General features: G+C 43.8%; 1 protein-coding gene across 14 annotated transcripts in view; it reads left to right on the plus strand.

The window, feature by feature from the left end:
- The window catches only part of ACSL6 (acyl-CoA synthetase long chain family member 6), a 115,434-nt gene that overhangs the window by 30,260 nt on the left and 63,072 nt on the right, over positions 1-22,102 (plus strand). For 3 of the 14 annotated variants that reach the window (XR_010589896.1, XM_065554991.1, XM_042850022.2), the window contains exon 1: positions 16,927-17,199. The exons of 6 other annotated variants lie outside the window; for them this stretch is intronic. Coding sequence is in view for 4 of the 8 variants with exons in the window: in XM_065554991.1 (XP_065411063.1) it covers positions 17,169-17,199 (31 nt within the window). In the remaining 4 variants the exon portion in view is untranslated. Of the gene's footprint in view, positions 1-2,957; positions 3,017-13,486; positions 13,601-16,926; positions 17,200-22,102 lie in introns of those variants that run through there. 5 more of the 14 variants (XM_065554990.1, XM_042850021.2, XM_042850028.2 and 2 more) reach the window with 4 other exon arrangements.

Consider the following 22,102-nt stretch of genomic DNA (forward strand, 5'->3'; position numbering starts at 1 on the left):
AGTCACTCTCCATCTGCCTTGACAGTAGGAAACCCAAACTCAATTTTCTTCCCTGGCACCGTGTTGCATTTCTTCTAATGCTGTTCCACCAAAAGTCAGTTCTTGCAGTGTATCTACCATCAAGTGTGTGGAACAGAATATCTGTTTTGCTTAATCACTTTGTGTTTGGGCAGTGTCGTATTTCGGTGAAGAAAGGTTGGTGATATGATTAAGGCAATGGATGAGGATTGAAAAAGTCAGAGTTAAATTCCTGGTTTTGCTAGAGACTTCTAATGTGACATTGGCCAAATGACTTGCCCTTTCTGTATGTTGGTTACCATTTGTGAAATGAGGGTGATAATTCTTTTCTCCCACCCTTTGTCTGTCTGGCTTGTTAAGGTCAGGTCTGTATTAGAAGCTTTTGCTGGTATAGCAATGTTGGATAGAGTTTGGGGGGAGAGATTGGGAGCACAACAATCTTATAGTGGTAAAAGCCCTAGTGTAGATTCAGCCATATGGGCAATAAAGTGATTTTGCGGATATAGCTTATTTTGCTCAGGTAACAAATATAAGCTATTCTGGCAAAAGCACTTTCTGCTGGTATAAGCTATATCTATACTAAGAGGATTTGCTGGTATAGCTACACTCTGCCTCAGTTTCCCCTCTTAGAAACCCAATAACTCCCCTCAAGGCCCTCCTGATTCAATAATACCCTGCTTGGGGTTGGTTTATTATCAAACCTCATGCAAAATAGTCCAGAACAAACGTCACAAATCAACAAAAGCTTCTCTGATTTTTGGGTTTCCTCTGAAGCCTGTAGTCAGAGTCCTGTTCCCAGTACTCTCAGGACTACCTTTCAGGCACTGTCTCTCTCTGTGGCAGGAGCACCAGCCCTCTTCCTGGATCTGGGTTGTGAGTTAGTCTGCTGTAGGGCCTTAGCCGGGTTCTCTCTCCACTGTCCCCACTTATTCTCTAGGCTCAGAGGCAACTTTCTCCTACTGGTAGCTACACTGCCAGGAGAGAGAGGAGGCAACCTTTGTGCTGATCCCCTTCTCCCAGCTCATCCTCAGTTGGCTGGGGAGAGGAAAACCTTGCCCCTCCCACTCTGCAAGGCTCCTGGCCTCGGGCCCATTAAGAAATAGTAATGGGATTTCCCCCTGGACTCTATTTACTGCTGGGATCACTTCCTCTCTCCCAAGTCCTTGTATATATAATCCGACTTTTCAGATGCTTAAAGGGCCATGCTGTGTGAAGGGGTGGGCTGACCACTAGGCACTTCTACCCTTCTAAAAGGCAGAACACTTCACCACAAAGTGGCAGGGGATTTCTAATAATAAATTCTAAAGCCCTTTCTGGCTCTGTTTAGGCAATACCAAGTACTGCAAGCTGCGGGTGAGCTGCCCAGACAGTAAATGAGAGTGCTCTCTTCAAGAGGTACCAGTAAATACATATATTTACCCATAAAGCCCTGCTGGAAAAGATGGCGACCACGTATTATTGGAAAGTAAATTTCTTTTTAAACGGACACAAGTTTAAAAATCTATATTTGTACCTCTCCTTTGAGCTACTGCTCTCATGGAATGCCCCACGTGCTGCCTTTGTCTGCCTCTCTGACTATGAAGATTCTGCTGTGCAAGCCGACACCTCAATTAGGAAAAAGCAACTGTCTCATACTATTGGAGTATCCTTTCCTAGAGTTGGGTTTGACCCTGAGGACACCTAATAAATATATTTTTAACTAGCTTTAAGAGCATCTGCCATTTTATAGCCAGTTTGAAATAAGGGGCCAGATCCTTAGCTTATGTAAATTGACATGGCCTCATTTAAATCACTAGAGTGATCTGTCCCAAAGGTCTTTGAAAATAAAATTTTCGACTTACATCGTTGTTGCCAAGGCAATTCTTTAAGTTTGATTGCACAGTAGCTATATTTGAGTCAAATCAGTGACCGTTGCTTCAAATTTTTGCATCCATTTGTTACCATTATGTCTCTACCACTCTGCCTCCATAAATAGAGACTCTTACTGTAGAATTCTTCAGAGAAGTAACATTAATGAATTAGAAAAGCTTTTCTAGAGATTTTATTGCTGACTAGCGTACCCTTGACAAAAAGCCACTCTGGCTAAAACAATGTTTATCTGCAGCCCATTGAACGTAATAACTGTGTTGGCAATAGTCTGCGTAAGTAGGTTTGTTCTTGAAGCATTTTATTAAGATATTTTTGGAATAAGTTTTTAGTTTGTGTTCATTCTTTCAACATACAAAAACTCCACTGATTTACTTAGTGTCAGAAGCTTCAGTTTGTCTTCATTTTCTGGTCGTTACTTAGCAAAAGAGGGTCCTCCCTTCTGTCTTCTAAAAACTCTGTATTTATTGTTACAGATTTACAACCAAAAACCTTTGTCCTCATTTCATATGGCCAGGAGTTACAAAGCTTTCAAAATCTATTTCACATACATTTGTGTCAGAATCATTAAGCAATCAATGTTGCGTGTTGTCTAGACTTAAGCATGGTGTTATAAGTCACTGAAAACTATACTGAAATAGAGCAATCTGCCTTCATGAACTAAAATATTTGGTACATCAAGGGTTACTTTCTGAGTAGTGGTGATGTCTCTAATGCAGACTAAGCTGATATTAGCCTAGCTTAACTACTTTCCACAGTTTGCAGATGGGGAGAGGGTGAGACATTCTGGAGTTAGCAGCAGTTCCCTAACAAGTATTTCTGCCCAAGATCTTGGCATATTTATTCTCAACAATGAGCTAATTGGATCAAAGGCAAAATATATGTTCTGAGAGCCTAACCAGTTCACCCCAGCACTGAAAGTCTGTTTATCTTGGACTTGCATAGAGGTAGGACTTAGTTGCAGAATCTGTTGATTGCTTCAGTACTCAAGTGTTGTAATTTCTGCCCCACTGCAGAACAGAGCAAGGACTCTTGCATTGGCGGTAGGTCTCTTATAAAAGGAGGAAAGCTTTAGCTAGTTAGCAGCTGCGAAATCGCACAAGCAGTAGGCTCTCTAAGTGGCTCCAGAAAGGTAGGGCATACATTTTACTTCCTTCTAGGCACATCCCGCTTGAGGAAAGGCAGGGCACAAGCTGAGCAAAAAGAAGGACTGCATAATATTGAATGGAAGCTTATATATAATGTAACTCAAGATCTTTTTTCACTGTGAAAGAATAATTTCTAATGCATTTCTGTTAATTTTTACTTGGGGGTGGGAGGGAGGAACCCTTTTAAAACCTTTATACAGTAGCTTTATAAGGATGAAATATTAGCCACAAAAATTGTTTGTGGATTGTGTTCCTGTTTTTTCAGATGTCTTCTAACAGTCATAAAGGGGGGAAGGGGATCTAGTACTTGCTGTGATGAAGGCTCAAATTCCTGAAGGTGGTAATTCCACAGGTGACTGAAGATGTAAATATGGCTATGCAAAGGGGTGAGAAGCTCAGCTGCAAAAACAAAGAGAGTTTTATCAAGTTTAAGGCATTTGCTCTTCATGTAAGAGTTGTCTAGTTGTGATTCTAAAATCCGTCTGCATAAAATGGCTCAGGCTATTGCTAGAGCTCTAGATTGCCCAGCAAGGCTTTTGAATGAGTTGTATTGGGACTAGGTATATAAAAGTTGTCGGTTCCCCTAGTGTGCAGAATTCTTCTGAAACAGCTTTTCTGAGACGTGTTTGTCAGGCTGAGATGATAGAAGCCTCCTGATGTAGGTAAGGTTTTCTTCTGCTTACCCAGAGTATTTGATCAGTGCAAACTTCGTAATGCTAATCGTGTCACTTTGAGAGGGAACCCAGCCCGCGATGATTGAACTCTACTACTCTGATTTTATTCAGCCCTTAGGCAAAAGCACATAGAAATCAGTTTGAGTTTTCCTGGGTAATGACAGTGTAAAAAAATTAAGCAAGGATCTCAAGTTTTGGACCTAGCATCTTGCGTTCTGTTTTTAACCATGGTTCTTGCTTGGCATTAAGCATGACTTTAAAAAAAAAAAAATAGTACCAGAGACTGGCTAACTATTTAAATAGCATTTTATGAGACGTGTCCAACTTAGCTTCAAAACCCACTTCTTGCCTATGTGTAAGGGGGCTGTTGCCCCCTTACTAACATTCAGTGGGGGTGTTTTGGTTGGCTAGCTCCCAGCACTAAAAGGGGAAGGGTTGATGGCAAATCAGGAGCCTGAGACTGACAGTCCCCAGGAACAATGGGGAGAGGCCAATGCTCCAGGTCAGCCTGATTGACAGGGCGGGCAGGCTAATCAGGGAGTCAGGGGGCTGGGGGGGTCCCGTTCTCCGTGTGAACTGGAGTTGCCTGGATCAGACAGAGTGGGGCCGAGCTAAGGAGAGAGCAGGGGCCTGAGCTAAGTTGCTGGAAGCAGAGCTGCAGCCCCAAAGCCAGAGCACAGCCCAGAGAGAGCTGACCTGCCCTGGGAGGAGAGCTGCAGCAACCGGAGCCAGAGGGGCCAGACAAGCAGCCAGGAAGCAGGTGAGAGCTGGGAGCAGAGTCACAGAAGCAGCCTGCAGAGCAGACCTGTCCTGGGGGCAGAGCTGCAGCAACCAGAGCCAGGGAGGCCAGAGAAGCAGCCCAGGGAGCTGGAGGCAGAGCAGCAGCAGCCGTGCTGAGGCCGAGTGGAGCTGGAGTCGTCCGGAGCTGGGTGCGGTGAGCAGCTGGGGAGAGTGAGGGGGACCCTGGGCAGTGGGCCCAGCGCAGGGAGACGCCTCAGCCAAGAGGCCTTGCAGGCCAGACTCGGAGGGGGATCGTAACCCTGACAGGGTGGGGGCAATGCTGGGGGAAAAGGGTCCTGCCACCTAGAGCCTGAGAGCGTGTGGCCACTGCCAGAGCAAGTGTCCAACCCACAGCGTCCCTGCAGCACAGCCAGGGCCGGAGAAGGAGCCTGGGACCTACAAGAAACAGACTGAACTGCCCTGACGTTCCAGAGACACTGTTTGTGATGTTCCCTGCCACAGAGCAGGGTGATGTGTTTTCCTTTAACCTTTCCCATTTTTCCTTATTCTTTTTTAAAATTAATTGTTAAACAACTTGTATTTGCTTTAAATTGTATGAAATGATCAGTGGGTCAGGGAGGTGCCCAGTGCAGAGAGAGTACCCTGGAGTGGGGACAACCTAGCCCCTGTCCTGGGTGACCACAGCAGGGTTGGGGGTTGAGCCCCCCAGGAATCCTGGGCCCAGCCTTGTCGGGGTTTACGAGGACTCTGCCAGACAGGAGAGTGGAAGGGGAGTCCTCAAGGGCAGGGAGGCCTCTGGGTAAAGGAAGTGGGAGCGAGGACTCGGATCCTTTCGCTAGCCCACTTCACAGGGGTAGTGCAGAAGCCAGGAAAGTTCCCCACAATAGCGGGACCATTCCTCCGCTTACATATGGGAAAGTGTGTGTGCGCACATGCTCCTAGACCTATGCCTCCCCCAAGAAGTCCCAGGATATCTTCCCTTCTTAGCCCTCTCATGCCCCACAGATATTTCAGGTAACTGGCACTGCTGAGGGAATGATGGAGCACAGGAGGCCAGCTAAGGGGAGGAAGGTTCACTGGCTTCCCAGCTGTGCTAACAACCAGTCTGTGTTGGCCAAAGATTCACAAGCGGAGGACGATGGTCACAGGCACATTGGATATCAAATCCCAAACTCTTATTGACTATGTTTAATGTGACTATCTCCTGTCACTTTGGAGATTTAAATATGCTGAACTTGAATGCCCAAGTGGACTTGTGGGGTTTGATTTCCTTTTAACCCCTCCAAAACAAACTGCAGGATTTAGTTTGCAAATTAAAATGTTGTAGGTTCAACACAGACCTAATGCGCGCGCGCACACACACACACACACACACACATTCTTCTTTGTTTAATGCTTGTCACTATGCAGTCTGGTTGTATATGGATACTTGGCTTGATTAAGTGAACCCATAGGCACTTTGCTAAGCAAACATTTTAAAAATATAATCCCCCACACACTAAATGTAGATTGCAGTTAATTTCTTATCTGTTCCACTATATTTGTGTACATGGCTTTGTAAGTCATTGTATCTCTAGTGAAAGTGGTGAAAGACCACTAGTAAAATTAGTGGCTTAGAACTTTGGCAGTCTTATAACAAACATTTGAATGAAAACTAAAACATTAATCCTTGTCTCCGGGGCAGGAAAGGCCAGCAGCCATGCCACCGTGGCTGGCTACAGTTCTCTATGTTCCGCTTCTGTCGAATTACATAGTCCTTTTTCTGAATGCTTAAAGTTTCTGTTCTTAGCTGGCTTCATCAGTAATTATCCCATGATGAGGAGTCATTCAGTATAAAATTATCAAAATTGAAATGTTCCTACTGGTCTACAGCAGCATCATGCAGAAATGGAAAGGTAGACTGGTTTCTACTCTTAGGGCTTGTCTACACTACCACGTGGGGTCAATCTAAGATATGCAACTTCAGCTACGTGAATAGTGTAGTGTGGACCAGTGGTTTTCAAACTTGGGCCGCTGCTTGTTCAGGGAAAGCCCCTAGCGGGCCGGGACGGTTTGTTTACCTGCCGTGTCCGCAGGTTCCGCCGATCGCGGCTCCCACTGGCCGCGGTTCACTGCTCCAGGCCAATGGGCACTTGTTTGCAAATGGATGCCTAATTACAGAACTTTTGCTGTATCGGAGGGCACAGTGGAATTAGTGGGATGGATTCAGTAGAATTGCTGAGTCATTACACAAGTTTTATTTAAAAAAAAAAACCTAGTAATGACAGCAATAAACTGTTCCCATGTTAAAGCATGTGACATGTCAGCCGTGGAGAACCTTTTAATGTATTCTTGTGTTGGCACTAGCACATCTCTGTTTTCAATTTGTTAATAATTCCTGCGTAGTAAAAGCTGTGCATTGATCTTAATGCTAACAAGTAGAGGTGTCTGGCTAATGGATCAGAAAGGAAGATCTGACCCTCCATCCTTAGCGCATGCAATTGTAGATGAAGAGCCATAATATCAAGAGTTTTAGCAGCCTGGCAAATCACAAAGGGCCTGACTTTCAGATGTGCTCAGCACAAATACTGCCCCAGCTGAAGTTGGTGGAAGCTACAGGTGCTCCTAAGGCCCAGATCCTCAAAGGTAGTTAGGTGCCTAACTCACATTAAAGACATCTGGAGGTAGGTGTCTGGACCCAAGTCATTTTTAAAACTCTCAGAAGGCAACACTAAATTAAGACCTGACTGAATAAGGGCTTCCTCCAAACATCCATCCAGTCATTGGGGTTTTCAATCAGGTGTTTTATGTAAGCGGGGGAATGGTCCCGCTATTGTGGGGAACTTTCCTGGCTTCTGCACTACCCCGGTGAAGTGGGCTAGTGAAAGGATCTGAGTCCTCGCTCCCACTTCCTTTACCCAGAGGCCTCCCTGCCCTTGAGAACTCCCCTTCCACTCTCCTGTCTGGCAGAGTCCTTGTAAACCCCGACAAGGCTGGGCCCAGGATTCCTGGGGGGGCTCACCTAGGTCAGGGGCTAGGGTGTCCCCGCTCCAGGGTACTCTCTCTGCACTGGGCACCTCCTTGACCCACTGATCATTTCATACAATTTAAAGCAAATACAAGTTGTTTAATTAACAATTAATTTTAAAAAAGAATAAGGAAAAATAGGAAAGGTTCAAGGAAAACACATCACCCTGCTCTGTGGCAGGGAACATTACGAACAGTGTCTCTGGAACGTCAGGGCAGTTCACAGTCTGTTCCTTGTAGGTCCCAGGCTCCTTCTCCGGCCCTGGTTGTGCTGCAGGGACGCTGTGGGTTGGACACTTGCTCTGGCGGTGGCCACACGCTCTCAGGCTCTAGGTGGCAGGACCCTTCTTCCTAGTGTCGCCCCCGCCCTGACAGGGTTACGATCCCCCTCCAAGTCTGGCCTGCAGAGCCACTTGGCTGAGGCGTCTCCCTGCGCTGGGCCCACTGCCCAGGGTGGCCCTCACTCTCCCCAGCTGCTCACCGCACCCAGCTCCGGACGGCTCCAGCTCCAGCTCCACTCGGCCTCAACACGGCGGCTGCTGCTGCTGCTGCTGCTCTGCCTTCAGCTCCCTGGGCTGCTTCTCTGGCTCTGGTTGCTACAGCTCAGCCCCCAGCACAGGTCTGCTCTGCAGGCTGCTTCTGTGACGCTGCTCCCAGCTCTGACCTGCTTCCTGGCTGCTTGTCTGGCCCCTCTGGCTCCGGTTGCTGCAGCTCTCCTCCCAGGGCAGGGCAGCTCTCTCTGGGCTGTTCTCTGGCTTTGGGGCTGCAGCTCTGCTTCCAGCAACTTAGCTCAGGCCCCTGCTCTCTCCTTAGCTCGGCCCCACTCTGTCTGACCCAGGCCATTCCAGTTCACACGGAGGACAGGACCCCTCTGGCCTCCTGACTCCCTGATTAGCCTGCCCGCCCTGTCAATCAGGCTGACCTGGAGCATTGGCCTCTCCCCATTGTTCCTGGGGACTGTCAGTCTCAGGCTCCTGATTTGCCATCGACCCTTCCCCTTTTAGTGCTGGGAGGTAGCCAACCAAAACCCCCACACTGACTGTTAGTAAGGGGGCAACAATCCCCTTACATTTAGGCTAATAAAAAGAATTGTGAAGAAAAAGATAAGTAGGAAAATATCGTACAAATTTTGCACCATTCTTTTCCGTCTTTTGCTTTGCTAAATCAATTCTAGGTATACTGTTGAGCTTCCCGTTTAATAGTATAGAGGGCATGTACATTTGAGTTTGCCTGGTCACTGTCTCTCTCAGGGCAGTACAGCCTCAGACCTCCTTTACGCGGTCCTAAATATAAACTTCCATCTCAAGCCATACAACTGGAAAACATGATCCAAAAGGTGTGGTGTGGTTTGTTTGTTTTTTTTTTTTTTTTTTTTTTATAAACTCCCCTTGCCTCCAAGCCCAGTAAAATGTAGCCACAAACAGAACTTTACAGAAGACCTGGCAAACTAAGCTGGAGTCTTTAGGGGGTAAAGCCTTGGTTTAGCTTTTGCTTTCGTACTGATTAATACCCAACTAAATTTATGTGCATAACATGTGAGGTGCAGCTATGTAAAATGCATGCCTTGAACTTCAAACCTACTTCAACTGAAACACTTCATGCCTCTGCAAACCTCAGCCCATGTTCAGGATAGTTGGGGCAGCATGTTGAGTGTATTGACACAGCTGAGCCAATAGTGAATCTCCTCCCTCACTTCTCCTGCAAAAGACAGGCCTCACTCCCCAAACAAGCTCGAGGAAAACCACAAGGTAGAAGAGGCAGTCTGTGTTTTGGAGAGGGGTGATTGGTGGGTTTGGGAGGGACTGGGTCTGGGGATACCTTCAAGCAACCTGCAGAGATCAGGTCACTTACAACCTTTGCAATTCAAATTACAGAGTGTAGTTAGCAGACGCCTTTATAAAGTGAATGCTGAAAGGTTTGGCCAGGCTTAATATGAATGAAGAGACAGACTAACAAAAGAGGGCTTGTATAGGGAAGGGACAATACCCTAGATATTGCTGAGTTATTACAGCTACAAAAATCCTTGTTTTCTTACAACAACATCATCATCAAAATGAATAATAATAGTCTAGTAAAAATTGGCCCAAGCAGCAGAGTTCAGATCTGGATCCGAACTTCATCAGTGTGCCAGTCCTGAGGCATGGTCCAGGCCCACCCCTAATAATACAATACCATAGTTCTGCTTTGTCTCCAAAGCCCTGGGCAAATATCGGCTAAGATTTTCATGAGCGATGCCAGGCGTACAGTCCCATTTCTTGAAGACTGCAAAATCAGATAACAGATCTCTAGCTGGTATGTAACCTTCAAATACATGGGGAGGGAGGCTTAAACGTTTTACAGGCCAAAGTTGAATGCTGGCTCGCCACGTGCCATTAAGCTATGTGTACCTGCATCTTACTCTGCCTGTTAAACCTAGCTGTTACGGGTGTGTGTGCACCTTTTTCCTCTCAATTTACTGCTTCTTTTTATACTCTGTCCCAGGTAACTATGGGTATGTATGTATTCAAGCTATTTATAGAGTGCCTGTCACCAGGCATCTATGAATCGTACAGTAGAAAATGTCATCACTCAAAAAACCCAAGTCCTAAGAAGGATGGAAAGGAAAAGGAGGGAGGCAGGCTTATGAAAATACATGGGATGTGCAGCACCCGTGGCACTTGTGGTATGAACTCCACCGAATATAGAGCTGAGAGAGTTCTCCCTGTGTTGGACTAAGGGCTTGGTTTTCTGCTGCCTTACGCCTGTACAAAGTGGGGAATCAGAATGATAGTCTTTTACACCCACCCTGCACAAGAGTAAGGGAGCACACAAGGTGCAGGACAGCGAAAAATCAGGCTTGAGACGTTTTAGGCCCTGTCAATAAAACTTTGATGCATTCACTCTGCAGCCCATGGTAACAAGTGTTTAATGGGCTTGTCTGCAGTTAGATGAGACGATCACTGACCCCTCCTTCAAAGAGACAGGGCTCAGTGATGCATTTGGGAGATAGCACAGCACTGACCACTAGAGTTTCTCCCACCAGTAGAATTCTTAAAATACTTGGTTACACACTTACTTCACTTTCCTTATCCAGGCCAAAGGCAGGTCAATAGTTCAATTGAGCATACAAATCACATTTTCCTTCTAAGATGACTCACCAACTCCTCTGTGCGTCTGCTGTATTTGGTTGTGAGACAGGTATTTTTAGATTAATGTACGTCTATAGGCTACTTATTGATTGCGTTCAGGGAGAGGGGGAGAGAATGTGTTCATCATGGGTTTTGAAATGAATAACTGAATATATATAAAACGTAATGAGACAGATCCTCAGCTGGTGTAAATTGGCATTGCTCTGAGGTAAGTGAAGATACAGATCCTTAGCTGATGCAAATCGGGGTACTAGGATTCTCCCTGAAATGTTACATGGGTCAAAACAGTAAGATTTCTATAGAGCCATTGAATGTTTTTAATCATTTAACATGGCAAATAATTGATATACTGTATTTGGTTTTTAGATGTGATTGGAAAACATCCTTGTAAGGTGGGTATAGTTATAGTGAGGTCTTTGTGCTCTTTTTTCAGTACAATTGGGACTTATAGGACATTCAGATCTGTTATTATTTGTTTATGTATTGCGGAAATCTTTCAGTTTTATAAATGCATCTCTCAGTGCAGCTGGGTGGAGGGCAGTCCCATTCCTTATGGGTTGCTTAGAGATCCACATCTTTGGTTTATGTATTTCCTTTGCCATTGTCTCACCTTCTTAGCAAAATGTTTAAGGAGTGATCAGCACAGCTGGTGACGAGTTAACAAGCCATCTGTATTAACAGGGTGGCAATTTTAGTGTGGCTTATAATTGTTTGTTTACAACTGTTGTATTGTGCACTAAGGGCCTTTTTTTTTTTTTCCCAAAGATGCGAAGCACCTCTAGCTTCTATTAACTGCAATAGGATTTGTGGTGGTCAGGGACTCTGAATATCAAGGCACAAGTGTTTTGGTTCTTGGGTCTGGGAAAATTGAGTGCTGTATAAATTAAATTGATTAATGCTTCATTGGAATAAAAATATCTCCGGAGAGCACTTATCAGTATCGTGGCCCCTGTCTTCTCTGTGAAAAACTGCCATGTACAGAAACAGTATCTGTCAATAATTTTGTACATGAGGAAAATACATCCATATAATCTTCCTGATTCATTTCTCTTACATTCCTCTTCACTACAAGACAGTCTTTCCTCCATTTGGGGCCAAATCCTCCTTGCTTATCTCATCCAAATAGGCCCATTTACATCAGTGGGCCAAATTTATTGATACTAGGGATTAATGTGGCCCGGTGGAACTAATCACATGATCTGTTTTCCTCCTCCTTCCAGAAGGTAACTAAAGGTCATGAGAAAATATTGAAGACTTACTCAATATGAACACTATTTACCTTATTCCTCTTTAGCAGCTCTCCTGCTCAAAGAGGTTTGAACTGGATGGTAACCCCTTTTCCCCTAAAGTTAGGTCCTCCTAGATCACCATTGCAGAACAATGCAAAGGATGCAATGTAGGATGCTGGGAACCATGGCAGTGGAGGGGAACAGTAACTGGCTGCTTCACCAAAGTTCTGGTTTTACTTCTTGAGTTCCAAACATTCAGTTCAAGGTTCACTGAATTGAGATCCAGCTCTGCTGGCACAAAAGAGATTCAAGCTAAAGAGGCTTATGTACTTGTTGAAAGCTAGTTCTTTAATAGTCCTCTAGGCCTGTAGCCAGCTTAACAGATTCAGCTGGTTTAATTTCTAAAGGGAAAAGGGTGGGTTGTTTTGTTTTGAGTAGTGATAATTCAAAATAAAAAACGTACCTGCTTCTTGATATTTCAAAGCCATTCCAGCTGCTACGTCCATCTCCATTCTTGGTCACTATGACTGTATTTCCCCCCTCCCTCCCCCCGGTTCTGTGTGAATCTGCAAAACATGTGGTTCTAAATTCTCCCTCGGTCACATGTGGCAGCTTCTTACATTGTTTAAATCTTCACTTACTGTATAGTAATCAAAACAAGCAACTTCCATTCTGAGCTTTATTTTCAGTTTTTATCCCTCTTTACTGTTTCCTAGAAATATCCCAGCCCCAGACTCAAGCAGCACTATTGCTTTCTTTTATGTACTATAAGAACTATATTAGACTCTGATCTAGCAAAGATTTATGCATGCGCTTAATTTTATGTACTGTGAATGCTCGCATTGCAGTCGGTGAGACTACTCACAGTGCATAAAATTAAGCACGTGTGAATCCTTTGCAGGAATGGGGCCCTAATTGTTATCCTCTGAAGCTGAGTGATGAACATAATTCCCAAAAGAATATTAAAAAATATGGCTGAGTGTAGAAAAGCCAGAAGCAATTCCATGGTGTGACGAGGTCCCCAGGGTGCGGCCTGGACTTTGGACCGCTGAGCCCTCCGGTTCCACCAGTCTGGGCTGCTTCTCACACTGACAGGCACTGCACTTACACAGCCATCCACAGGCAGGGACATTCCCAACTGAGACCTTTGCTACACTGGTGCTGTACAGCGCTGCAACTTGCTGTGTTCAGGAGTGTGAAAACGCGCACACACACACGCGCGCGCGCGCACACACACACACACACTCCCCCAGCGCAGCGAGTGCAGCGCTGTAAAGCGCCAGTGTAATCTGCGCCGCACGCTCGCTCGCAGCGCTGCAAGCTACTCCCCTCGGGAGTACCTACCTACGAAATAAAATCTAAATTTTAACTTCAGCAGACTAAGCAAGATTTGAATCAAGCAGTAGCTCACCCTAACACATGGTACAAGCAGATTACAGTTCCTCAATACAGCCTGGACACCCTTCCACCCTGGGACCATTCTTCCCCAGTTCAAAGTCCTTTTTCTTCCAGATATTCTTCCAGGTGTTTAGATGGGTGCAGGGGGAGAAAGGGGGTCAGGTCAAGTGATGTCACTTTCCCTCTCTTATATTTTTTCCAGCTGCTAGAAAGCTCATTGCTGTGATGTGTGTTACATACGCCATGGGGGCAGACTGCCTGCTCAAAGAAGCCTCTGGGATAATGGATTGTATACTGATGAGCCATTAACGACCATCTGGCTGATGATGGCTACTCCTTTGTTGTGACTGAAAGGCTAGCCGTGGGCGTTCCCAACCTCACAATATATTTCGGTAATACTCATATAACAATCCTTCATAACTTCACGTACAATGATAGTACCTACAATTCAACAGGATATTATTGATCAACAGATCACGACTTACAAAATGATACCTCACATGGTGTACTTTGTACAAAATGACAGGTTTCTACGCAAAAGAATAAACAGACACAAATCTGATGTCAGGAATCATAACATTCAAAAACCAGTAGGAGAACACTTTAGCCTGTCTGGTCAGTCAGTAACAGACCTGAGGGTGGCAATTTTGCAACAGAAAAGCTTCAAAAACAGACTCCAAGGAGAAACTGCTGAACTTGAATTGATATGCAAACTAGATACAATCAACTTAGGCTTGAATAGAGACTGGGAATGGCTGAGCCATTACAAACATTGAATCTATCTCCCCATGAAAGTATTCTCACACTTCTTATCAAACTGTCTGTACTGGGCTATCTTGATTATCACTTCAAAAGTTTTTTTTCCTCTTACTTAATTGGCCTCTCAGAGTTGGTAAGACAACTCCCACCTTTTCATGCTCTCTGTATGTGTATATATATCTCCTCAATATATGTTCCATTCTATGCATCCGAAGAAGTGGGCTGTAGCCCACGAAAGCTTATGCTCAAATAAATTTGTTAGTCTCTAAGGTGCCACGAGTACTCCTGTTCTTTTTGTACAAAATATATCCGAATCATATCACAGTGGTGAATGTGGGGGTTCCAAGGTGCTACTTTGAGGTACAGAGTGTCCCAGAGGGACAAGCCATTAATCAGTCAAGATACAATTTACTAGTTGCCCAAATATGATATCTGACTAACCTTCGCTTTAGGTAACAATATGGATGTGTAGGTGGGCTCTAGTTGAGCATGCATGCAAAAAGGAACTTTTTTTTTCCCCATAGGTAGGTAACCAACTTTGATCTGTATGCCTGCTACTTATAATCACTTAAAATCAGTCTTTCTATAGTTAATAAATGTTTTACATTTTACCTAAAACATTGTGTTTTGGTGGAAGTGCATGGGGAATCTTAGCTCAGATAACAAAGGCTGGTGAATGTCCACTTTCCTATGAAGAAGTGGCGAACTAACAGTGGTCAGGCTTCTGACCAGTGCAAGACGGTACATTTACGGAGTGCAAGGCTGCGGGGAATTGGCTGGAGCCTCTCAATTGATGGTTCTTGAGTGGCTAGGAGTTTATTCATGTAACTGAGGCTTTGGCTACACTTGGCTCCACAAAGATTAAGTTTCTAGGGTCTCTATACGATGCATGGGGAAAGACAGGCCTAAGACTGGGATCTGCAAAAGCCAACATGCTAGGCAGGGAGCCACCTAACCTAGCAAATGAGAGATGCTAGCAAAAGAGGTGTGTCCTAAGCCTTGTACCTCAGAGTTAGGTGCCTACCTCCAGGCTGCAGGGAGGTGCTTGCGATCTCCAGTTGGGAGCCCCTCTGCCAGATTCAGAGGAAGGATTTGAACAGGGTCCTCCCAGGAGACTGCTCTGACCAGTGGGCGATGGGATCGTCTGACGTGAGAGCTCCCCCCGTCTCTCCTGTTGCAGTTGTTCAGCTTTGGATAAGCACTTCGAGTCATTGGACCAGAGAAAAAGAGCGCAAGTGTAAGAATTACTCTATGGCCTGGTGATTAGGGCACCTACCCTAACGGGAGATGACAGAGGCAAATTTCCCTGCTCCAATGTCAGTTAAGACATGCTACTTTTCTTCCCTTCACAGGACTTGCTGGTTTTGTTATTTATTGTTTTGTTGCAGGTAATCCTTTTCAGTATCTTCAGTCTCCGGGGCGTTTTGCTACTGCGTATTACAATCAACATCTAAGTGTTGCCATAGATTTCCTCCTCCGTATTAATGGCATTACAAATGGTTCTGTGCCTACTGGAAAGTATTGTGTCATTTCCTTAACTGCTAGGGTTTTACATAAATCAAAATAAAGGATGAGGTTGCATCAGTTTTCAATTAGCTGCAAATAAAAATGTGGCATTTTGAATGCTCTGATGCCTCCCCATTTATTTCATATTAATTTTAATTAGAGGTGAGCCAAGGAGAACATGTTCAGATTCTGATTACGCTAGGTTTCAGGTATTGCATTTGAGGCCAAATCAGAGCTGGGGTTCAGGTCCAGCTTTGATAGCTCTGAAACCTCACAAGCTATTGGCCGAAAGTGGTGGGCATGCCAGGATATCAGCTATTCTGAGTTTTTGCCAGTTAGGGCTACAATCTTATGCGTGACTGGCCTGGTGAGACTTGAGCTGCATCCAGACCAGAATTGCAAAACTCTTCTAGCTGGGATCTGAACCAAACTAAATCCACAGCAGCAGCTTCTGAACTGATTGACATTTAGTTCCCCCTACCTGAAATTTGTTAGAGGTTCACAATCAAAAGTCTATTTTGGACTGTCTCTAATTTTTAATTACAGCAATTATTACGAATTCATAGGCTGTAGTCTCCTAAGGTCCAGGTTCCTTCATCTGAGTTATTGTAAGTCAACAGTAGCTAAACAGCATTTAATGACACTAGTTGTTACTAGAATTGCTTTCCCATTGAGTGCTTTCATCAGGCATGTACAATTATATTGTGCTGGCTACAAACAACATTTACAAATGTTTACTGTCAGTATTGTTACACAGCAACTGTTTCTGCTGTTATGAGTCTCAGAGAAATTAATATCAATTCTAAGCAATGATAAGTCTTCAAATATATAATGAATACTTTTTAGCAGAATTTTTATACAATAGGGCAGCAGTGGAAATACACTCTGTCTTTATAGAAATGCTTTCAGAATTATGCCATTTTAAGATTTGGAAAAAGGACCCAGTGGTATCTGACAATTATTTCCACAGTATGGTCTCTATTAATTGCTGTTCCTGAGAGCAGTGAGGCTTTAATACCAAATGACTAGCCTGCTGGGTCCCTGGAAAATATTAGTAAGTCAAATATTGCAAGAGATCTATCTTAGTCAGACTCTAAAAGCAACTTTCTCCCATTTGTTTTCTCATTATATGACACCAAAGTAAAGGGAGGCTTGCAAATTCCTCACTATAAATTACAGTAAGTATTCTAGTGTGTATGATACCGTGGACAAAATCATTAAAGGGTCATATAAATAACAATTCAACTACAACAAAGTTGATAACACACATTTCCATGGTTATGTCCCGTGTATGGGGGGGCAGGGGTGTGCGTGGCTAGGTAAATAACACTCCACCCCCGTGCCTAAAGATTCCGGATCTGCTGCAAGCCCAGTGAATTCTTTTAATTGATTTCATTGGGCTTTGAATCAGATCATGAGGAGTTAGCACAGTGCCGTGGCTCAAGGGAGCACTGGTTTTGAGAGGGGTCTTATGACTCCTGCATCTAGCAAGAACTGGAAGTATGAAGGAGCTGATCCAGTTGGTCTCTCAGAGAGGGTGGAGCTTGCATTGTGCTTTTGAATCCTGGCAGCTGGTTTGGAATGACTTTCCCATCTTGGAGGAGGTTGCCTGTCATTGCAGTGCTGCACTCTTAGCTGCTGCTCCTGAAGGGAAGGGAAGGAACAGACAGTCCCTGAATCAAAGGGTGCGTTCGCATGAGAATCTTAGAATCCCCACATGGACCAAGTAAGTAACTAAACTTTGATTCATTGCTTAGGCAGAGGAAGCCCCCCTTATCAAATGCTCCAACTAGGGAAAGTCTGCACTTGAATGCCTCAGATGCTGCTTTGCAAAAAAAAAACCTAGAAACCTCATTGGAGGCAAGAAATCTAGTAAACTGTTAGCGTAAGATAGTAAAGAAAAAGCCTGTTCTCTTTTTTGCAATACATAAACTTTTTTTGACCAGAAAAACTTGCGTTAATCCCTAGGAGATGATTAGGGTGACCACATAGCAAGGGTGAAAAATCGGGACAGTGGGTGGGGGGTAATAGGCACCTATATGAGAAAAAGCCCCAAATATCGGGACTGTCCCTATAATATCGGGACATCTGGTCACCCTAGAGATGATGTAGAATTCTTGTACTAAGCACAGGATTGTGCTTGTTGTTCACAAACAGGGCCGGCTCTGGCTTTTTGGCTGCCCCAAGCAAAAAAAAAAAAAACGGGGCAGCCAGAACGGCAAAGCAAAAAAACCAACAACAACAAACCTGCGGCGCAGCCGGAGCGCAGGTGCTGGGGGACTGGCTGGGGGGGACGGGAGGGGGAGGGAGCAGGCGGGAGAGAGAGAGAAGGGGGCGGCCAGGGCTACAGCAGGGGCGCTGCCACGCGGCCCCTCCCGCTGCACTGCCGCCTGCCGCGAGGCCTCCGCTCCGGTCGGCGGGGAGGGAAGGAAGAGGACTGCCCTGCAGGGCGCTCTGGTTCTCTGCGCCGCTGCCCCCTAGAGGGTGGCCGGAGCGGAACAAGAACATAAAAAAACAAACAAACAAAAAAGGCGGCCATGCCACCCTAGGATTGGGCAGAATGCTGCCGCCCCAAGCACCAGCTTGCTCAGCTGGTGCCTGGAGCCAGCCCTGTTCACAAATACCGGGGCCAGGGTGTTAAAAACAATAACTGGATAACTAGACATCTTCCTGTTGACTGTCAAATGTTATACAGTCTAATGGAAATCATTTGAATTTCAATGATATACAGTATATTTGATTTTAAATATTTGTCCTGAAGGAAAATGATAGTCGAAAGTACTCAGGTCTAAAATAAGATCTTCCAGCATTGCAACAGGTATTAATTAAACTAACTAGTAACTTTAATTTGCACTGATTTAAGTGTAAAGAAATATACATGCGGGAAGACTTTTCTTTCATTTGGGCCGGGGGCGGGGCAGGGCAGGGAGGGCGAGCTGAAATTATCACAACAAATTCTGCTCATTGGACACTGGTGTGATTCTGCTGAGGTCAGTAGAATTGCAAACTCCACAATGTTACTCAACAATATAACCACAAGCCCAAATAATATTTTGTGGGCTTATGAGGTTGGGGCAATCAATATTTAGCAAAGGGGTATTCAGATGCAGCTTTAAAGATTCAAAAAGCTTATAGTGTAGAATAATTTTTTCATCGAGTGACATACCTCTGCATCTCACCCTTTAGACTGAGATGTTTCGGGTCCAATAAGCATTGTTTCCCCATCTCTGTCAATTCAGATACAAATGAATAAAACAGTATTGTTGTCAAGGACACCCTTTATGGAGGAGGAGTATGTTGCTTCTGCAGCAAGTACTGTATGGCAAGGGGAGTTTGCCTTATTATGATTGAGGAGACAGTAGTGCTAAAGAATCTGGGCAAGTGTTGGGAATCTGTAAAGAGTGTAGCCTGAAGGTCATTCTATCCAAATTAATTGATTGATCGCTGTTAACTCGTGCTATTAACTCAAAAAATTAATCATGATTAATTGCAGTTTTAATCGCACTGTTAAACAATAGACTACCAATTGAAATTTATTAAATATTTTGGATGTTTTTCTACATTTTCAAATATAGTGATTTCAATTACAACACAGAATACAAAGTGTACAGTGCTCGCTTTATATTATTTTTGATTACAAATATTTGCACAGTAAAAATGATAAACAAAAGAAATTGTATTTTTCTATTCCCCTCATACAGGTACCGTAGTGCAATCTCTTTATCGTGAAAGTGGAATTTACAAATGTAGATTGGGGGGGGGAGGTGTTATATGACTGCACTCAAAAACAAAACAATGTAAAACTTTAGCGCCTCTAGTCCACTCAGTCCTACTTCTTTGCTAAGACAAACAAGTTTGTTTACATTTACGGGAGATACTGCTGCTCGCTTCTTATTTACAATGTCACCTGAAAGTGAGAACAGAACAGGCATTGCAAGGTATTTACGTGCCAGATATGCTAAACATTTGTATGCCCCTTCCATGCTTCGGCCACCATTCCAAAGGACATGCTTCCATGCTGATGAGGCTCATTAAAAAAATAATGCATTAATTAAATTTGTAACTGAACTCCTTGGGGGAGAATTGTATGTCTCCTGCTCTATTTACCCACATTCTGCCGTATACTTAGTGTTATGGCAATCTCAGATAATGACTAAGCACTTGTTGTTTGCTTTAAGAACAGTTTCACTGCAGATTTGACAAAACACAAAGAAGGTACCAATGTGATATTTCTAAAGATAGCTACAGCATTCGACTCAGGGTTTAAGAATCTGAAGTGCCTTCCAAAATCTGAGAGGGACGAGGTGTGGAGCATGCTTTCAGGAGTCTTAAAAGAGCAACACTCCGATGCAGAAACTACAGAACCCGAACCACCACAAAAGAAAATCAACTTTCTGCTGTTGGCATCTGACTCAAATGATGAAAGAGAACATGCGTTGGTCTGTACAGCTTTGGGTGGTTATTGAGAAGAACCTGTCATCAGCATGGACACATGTCCCCTCGACAGGGCCAGTTCCAGGCACCAGCCTGGCAAGCAGGTGCTTGGGGCGGCCACTCTGGAGAGGGGCAGCACGTCCAGCTGTTCGGCGGCAATTCGGCGGACAGTCCCTCACTCCCGCTCGGAGCGAAGGACCTCCCGCCAAATTGCCGCCGCAGATTGCAATCGCGGCTTTTTTTTTTTTTTTTGGCTGCTTGGGGCGGCCAAAACCCTGGAGCCGGCCCTGCCCCTCGATTGGTGATTAAAGCATGAAGGGACATATGAATCACATCTGGCATGTAAATTTCTTGCAACGCCGGCTACAACAGTAGCATGCGAACGCCTGTTCTCACTTTCAGGTGACGTAAACAAGAAGCAAGCAGCATTATCTCCTGCAAATGTAAACAGATTGGTTTGAGCAATTGGCTGAACAAGAAGTAGGACTTGTAGGCTCTAAAATGTTGTTTTTTAAATGCAGGGTTTTTTTTTATATAATTCTACATTTGTAAGTTCAATGTTTATAATAAAGAGATTGCACTACTGTATTTGTATTAGGTGAATTGAAAAATACTATTTCTTTTGTTTTTTACATTGCAAATATTTAATCAACATTAAATATAAAGTGAGCACTGTACACTTTGTATTCCATGTTGTAATTGAAATCAATATATTTGAAAAATGTAGAAAACATCAACAATATTTAAATGGTATTCTATTATAGTTTAACAGTGCAATTAATCACGATTAATTTTTTTATGAGATTAATAGCAATTAATTTTTTTTATTGCTTCACAGTGTTAATCGAAATAAGAGCTTACTTACATTTGCTAGTTCATAGCTATAACTAACAGTCTTTAGTGCACCTCAGAAAATTGGGCGTCTGATTTCAGATACTCTTTTGTGTTTGGATATAGATATAATGATGAGAAGTTTTACATGGATGCTAGACATGCAAATTTTAGTCTCCTGAACTCTATGGGACTTCTGGCCTCCAGAACAGGGATTAAATCTATGAAGTAATTATAGGAATATTGTCATTGTGTAACCAAATTGGACATTCAGTAAAATTTAAATTGCATCATGGACATACCATGGGACTGATTCTGCTCTCAAACTGGAGTTATACCCATTAACTCCATTGACTTCACTGGAGTTACAGTTTAGACCAGTGTAAGAATGACACACCTGATATTAAATATAAACTAATAGTGCAGTTATAGTCTACATTTTGATTAATAATGTATGCAAACTAGAAGGCAGATCCTCTGGTCTGGCCAAGCTATGCTCAATACAAGATTGGAAATAGTGTAAAGCTATCTTTGTAGCCTCCAGGTGTGCGGTGGGGGAGCAATATTTGGTGGTCCAGAACCACAGTGTAAACTAGAGCAGTGTATGGGTTGCTCTAACTTATGCCAGCTACCTACAGCAACCGAGGGGAGATTCTGGGTGTTGGAGATCACTGTGGTGTAGCATGATACTATCCAGTTGCAGTATAATTTTATATTTCCAGCACAGTATAAACTATTTTAAAAAAATGCCTCAAATGGGCATACTTGTAGTAGCTTACTTTAAATTAAGCATTATAGTGATCCACCAACTGATGGCACTGTTGAGTACTAAGCTATTGTCCTGCGACAATAATCCGTGTGCGAATCCAGGTCCAGAAAAAACTCTGGGATTTATCTTTTTATAGACTGTATTTGTGAACTGGAAATGAGAATGATAAATTAGAGATTTAAAAATGTGAAGCATATTTGAGTGATTGTCAGAATAATGTTGGCTCATTGATATAGTTTTGCTTTCACGTGGTGCTACTTTAAGATATGCTTACTGGAATTTTTTAGCCATAATTGATCTATTAAAGATGGTAATAGGGCATCTTTTATACAGTTAGCTGCATAAAATGGTTTAGAGGATTCAGCTAAGGTGTTCTTACCACAAGTGAAAATGGTGAATAGTTTCAAAGTTACATGAATGGATTATCGCCCCTTATAAGAACTATAAAAGGGATTATCTCCCTGCCCTATTCAACAGCTTTTTCATGTACTGAGTTCAAGTACGGAACATTTGGAATATTCGAATAATCGAAGTGAGTATTAGTTATTACCAGAGCCTGGCAGGTAATTCAAGCCATTGAACCATCTATAGTTGG

Source organism: Chrysemys picta, chromosome 8 (assembly GCF_011386835.1).
Source record: "Chrysemys picta bellii isolate R12L10 chromosome 8, ASM1138683v2, whole genome shotgun sequence".
NCBI classification, from domain to species: domain Eukaryota; kingdom Metazoa; phylum Chordata; order Testudines; family Emydidae; genus Chrysemys; species Chrysemys picta.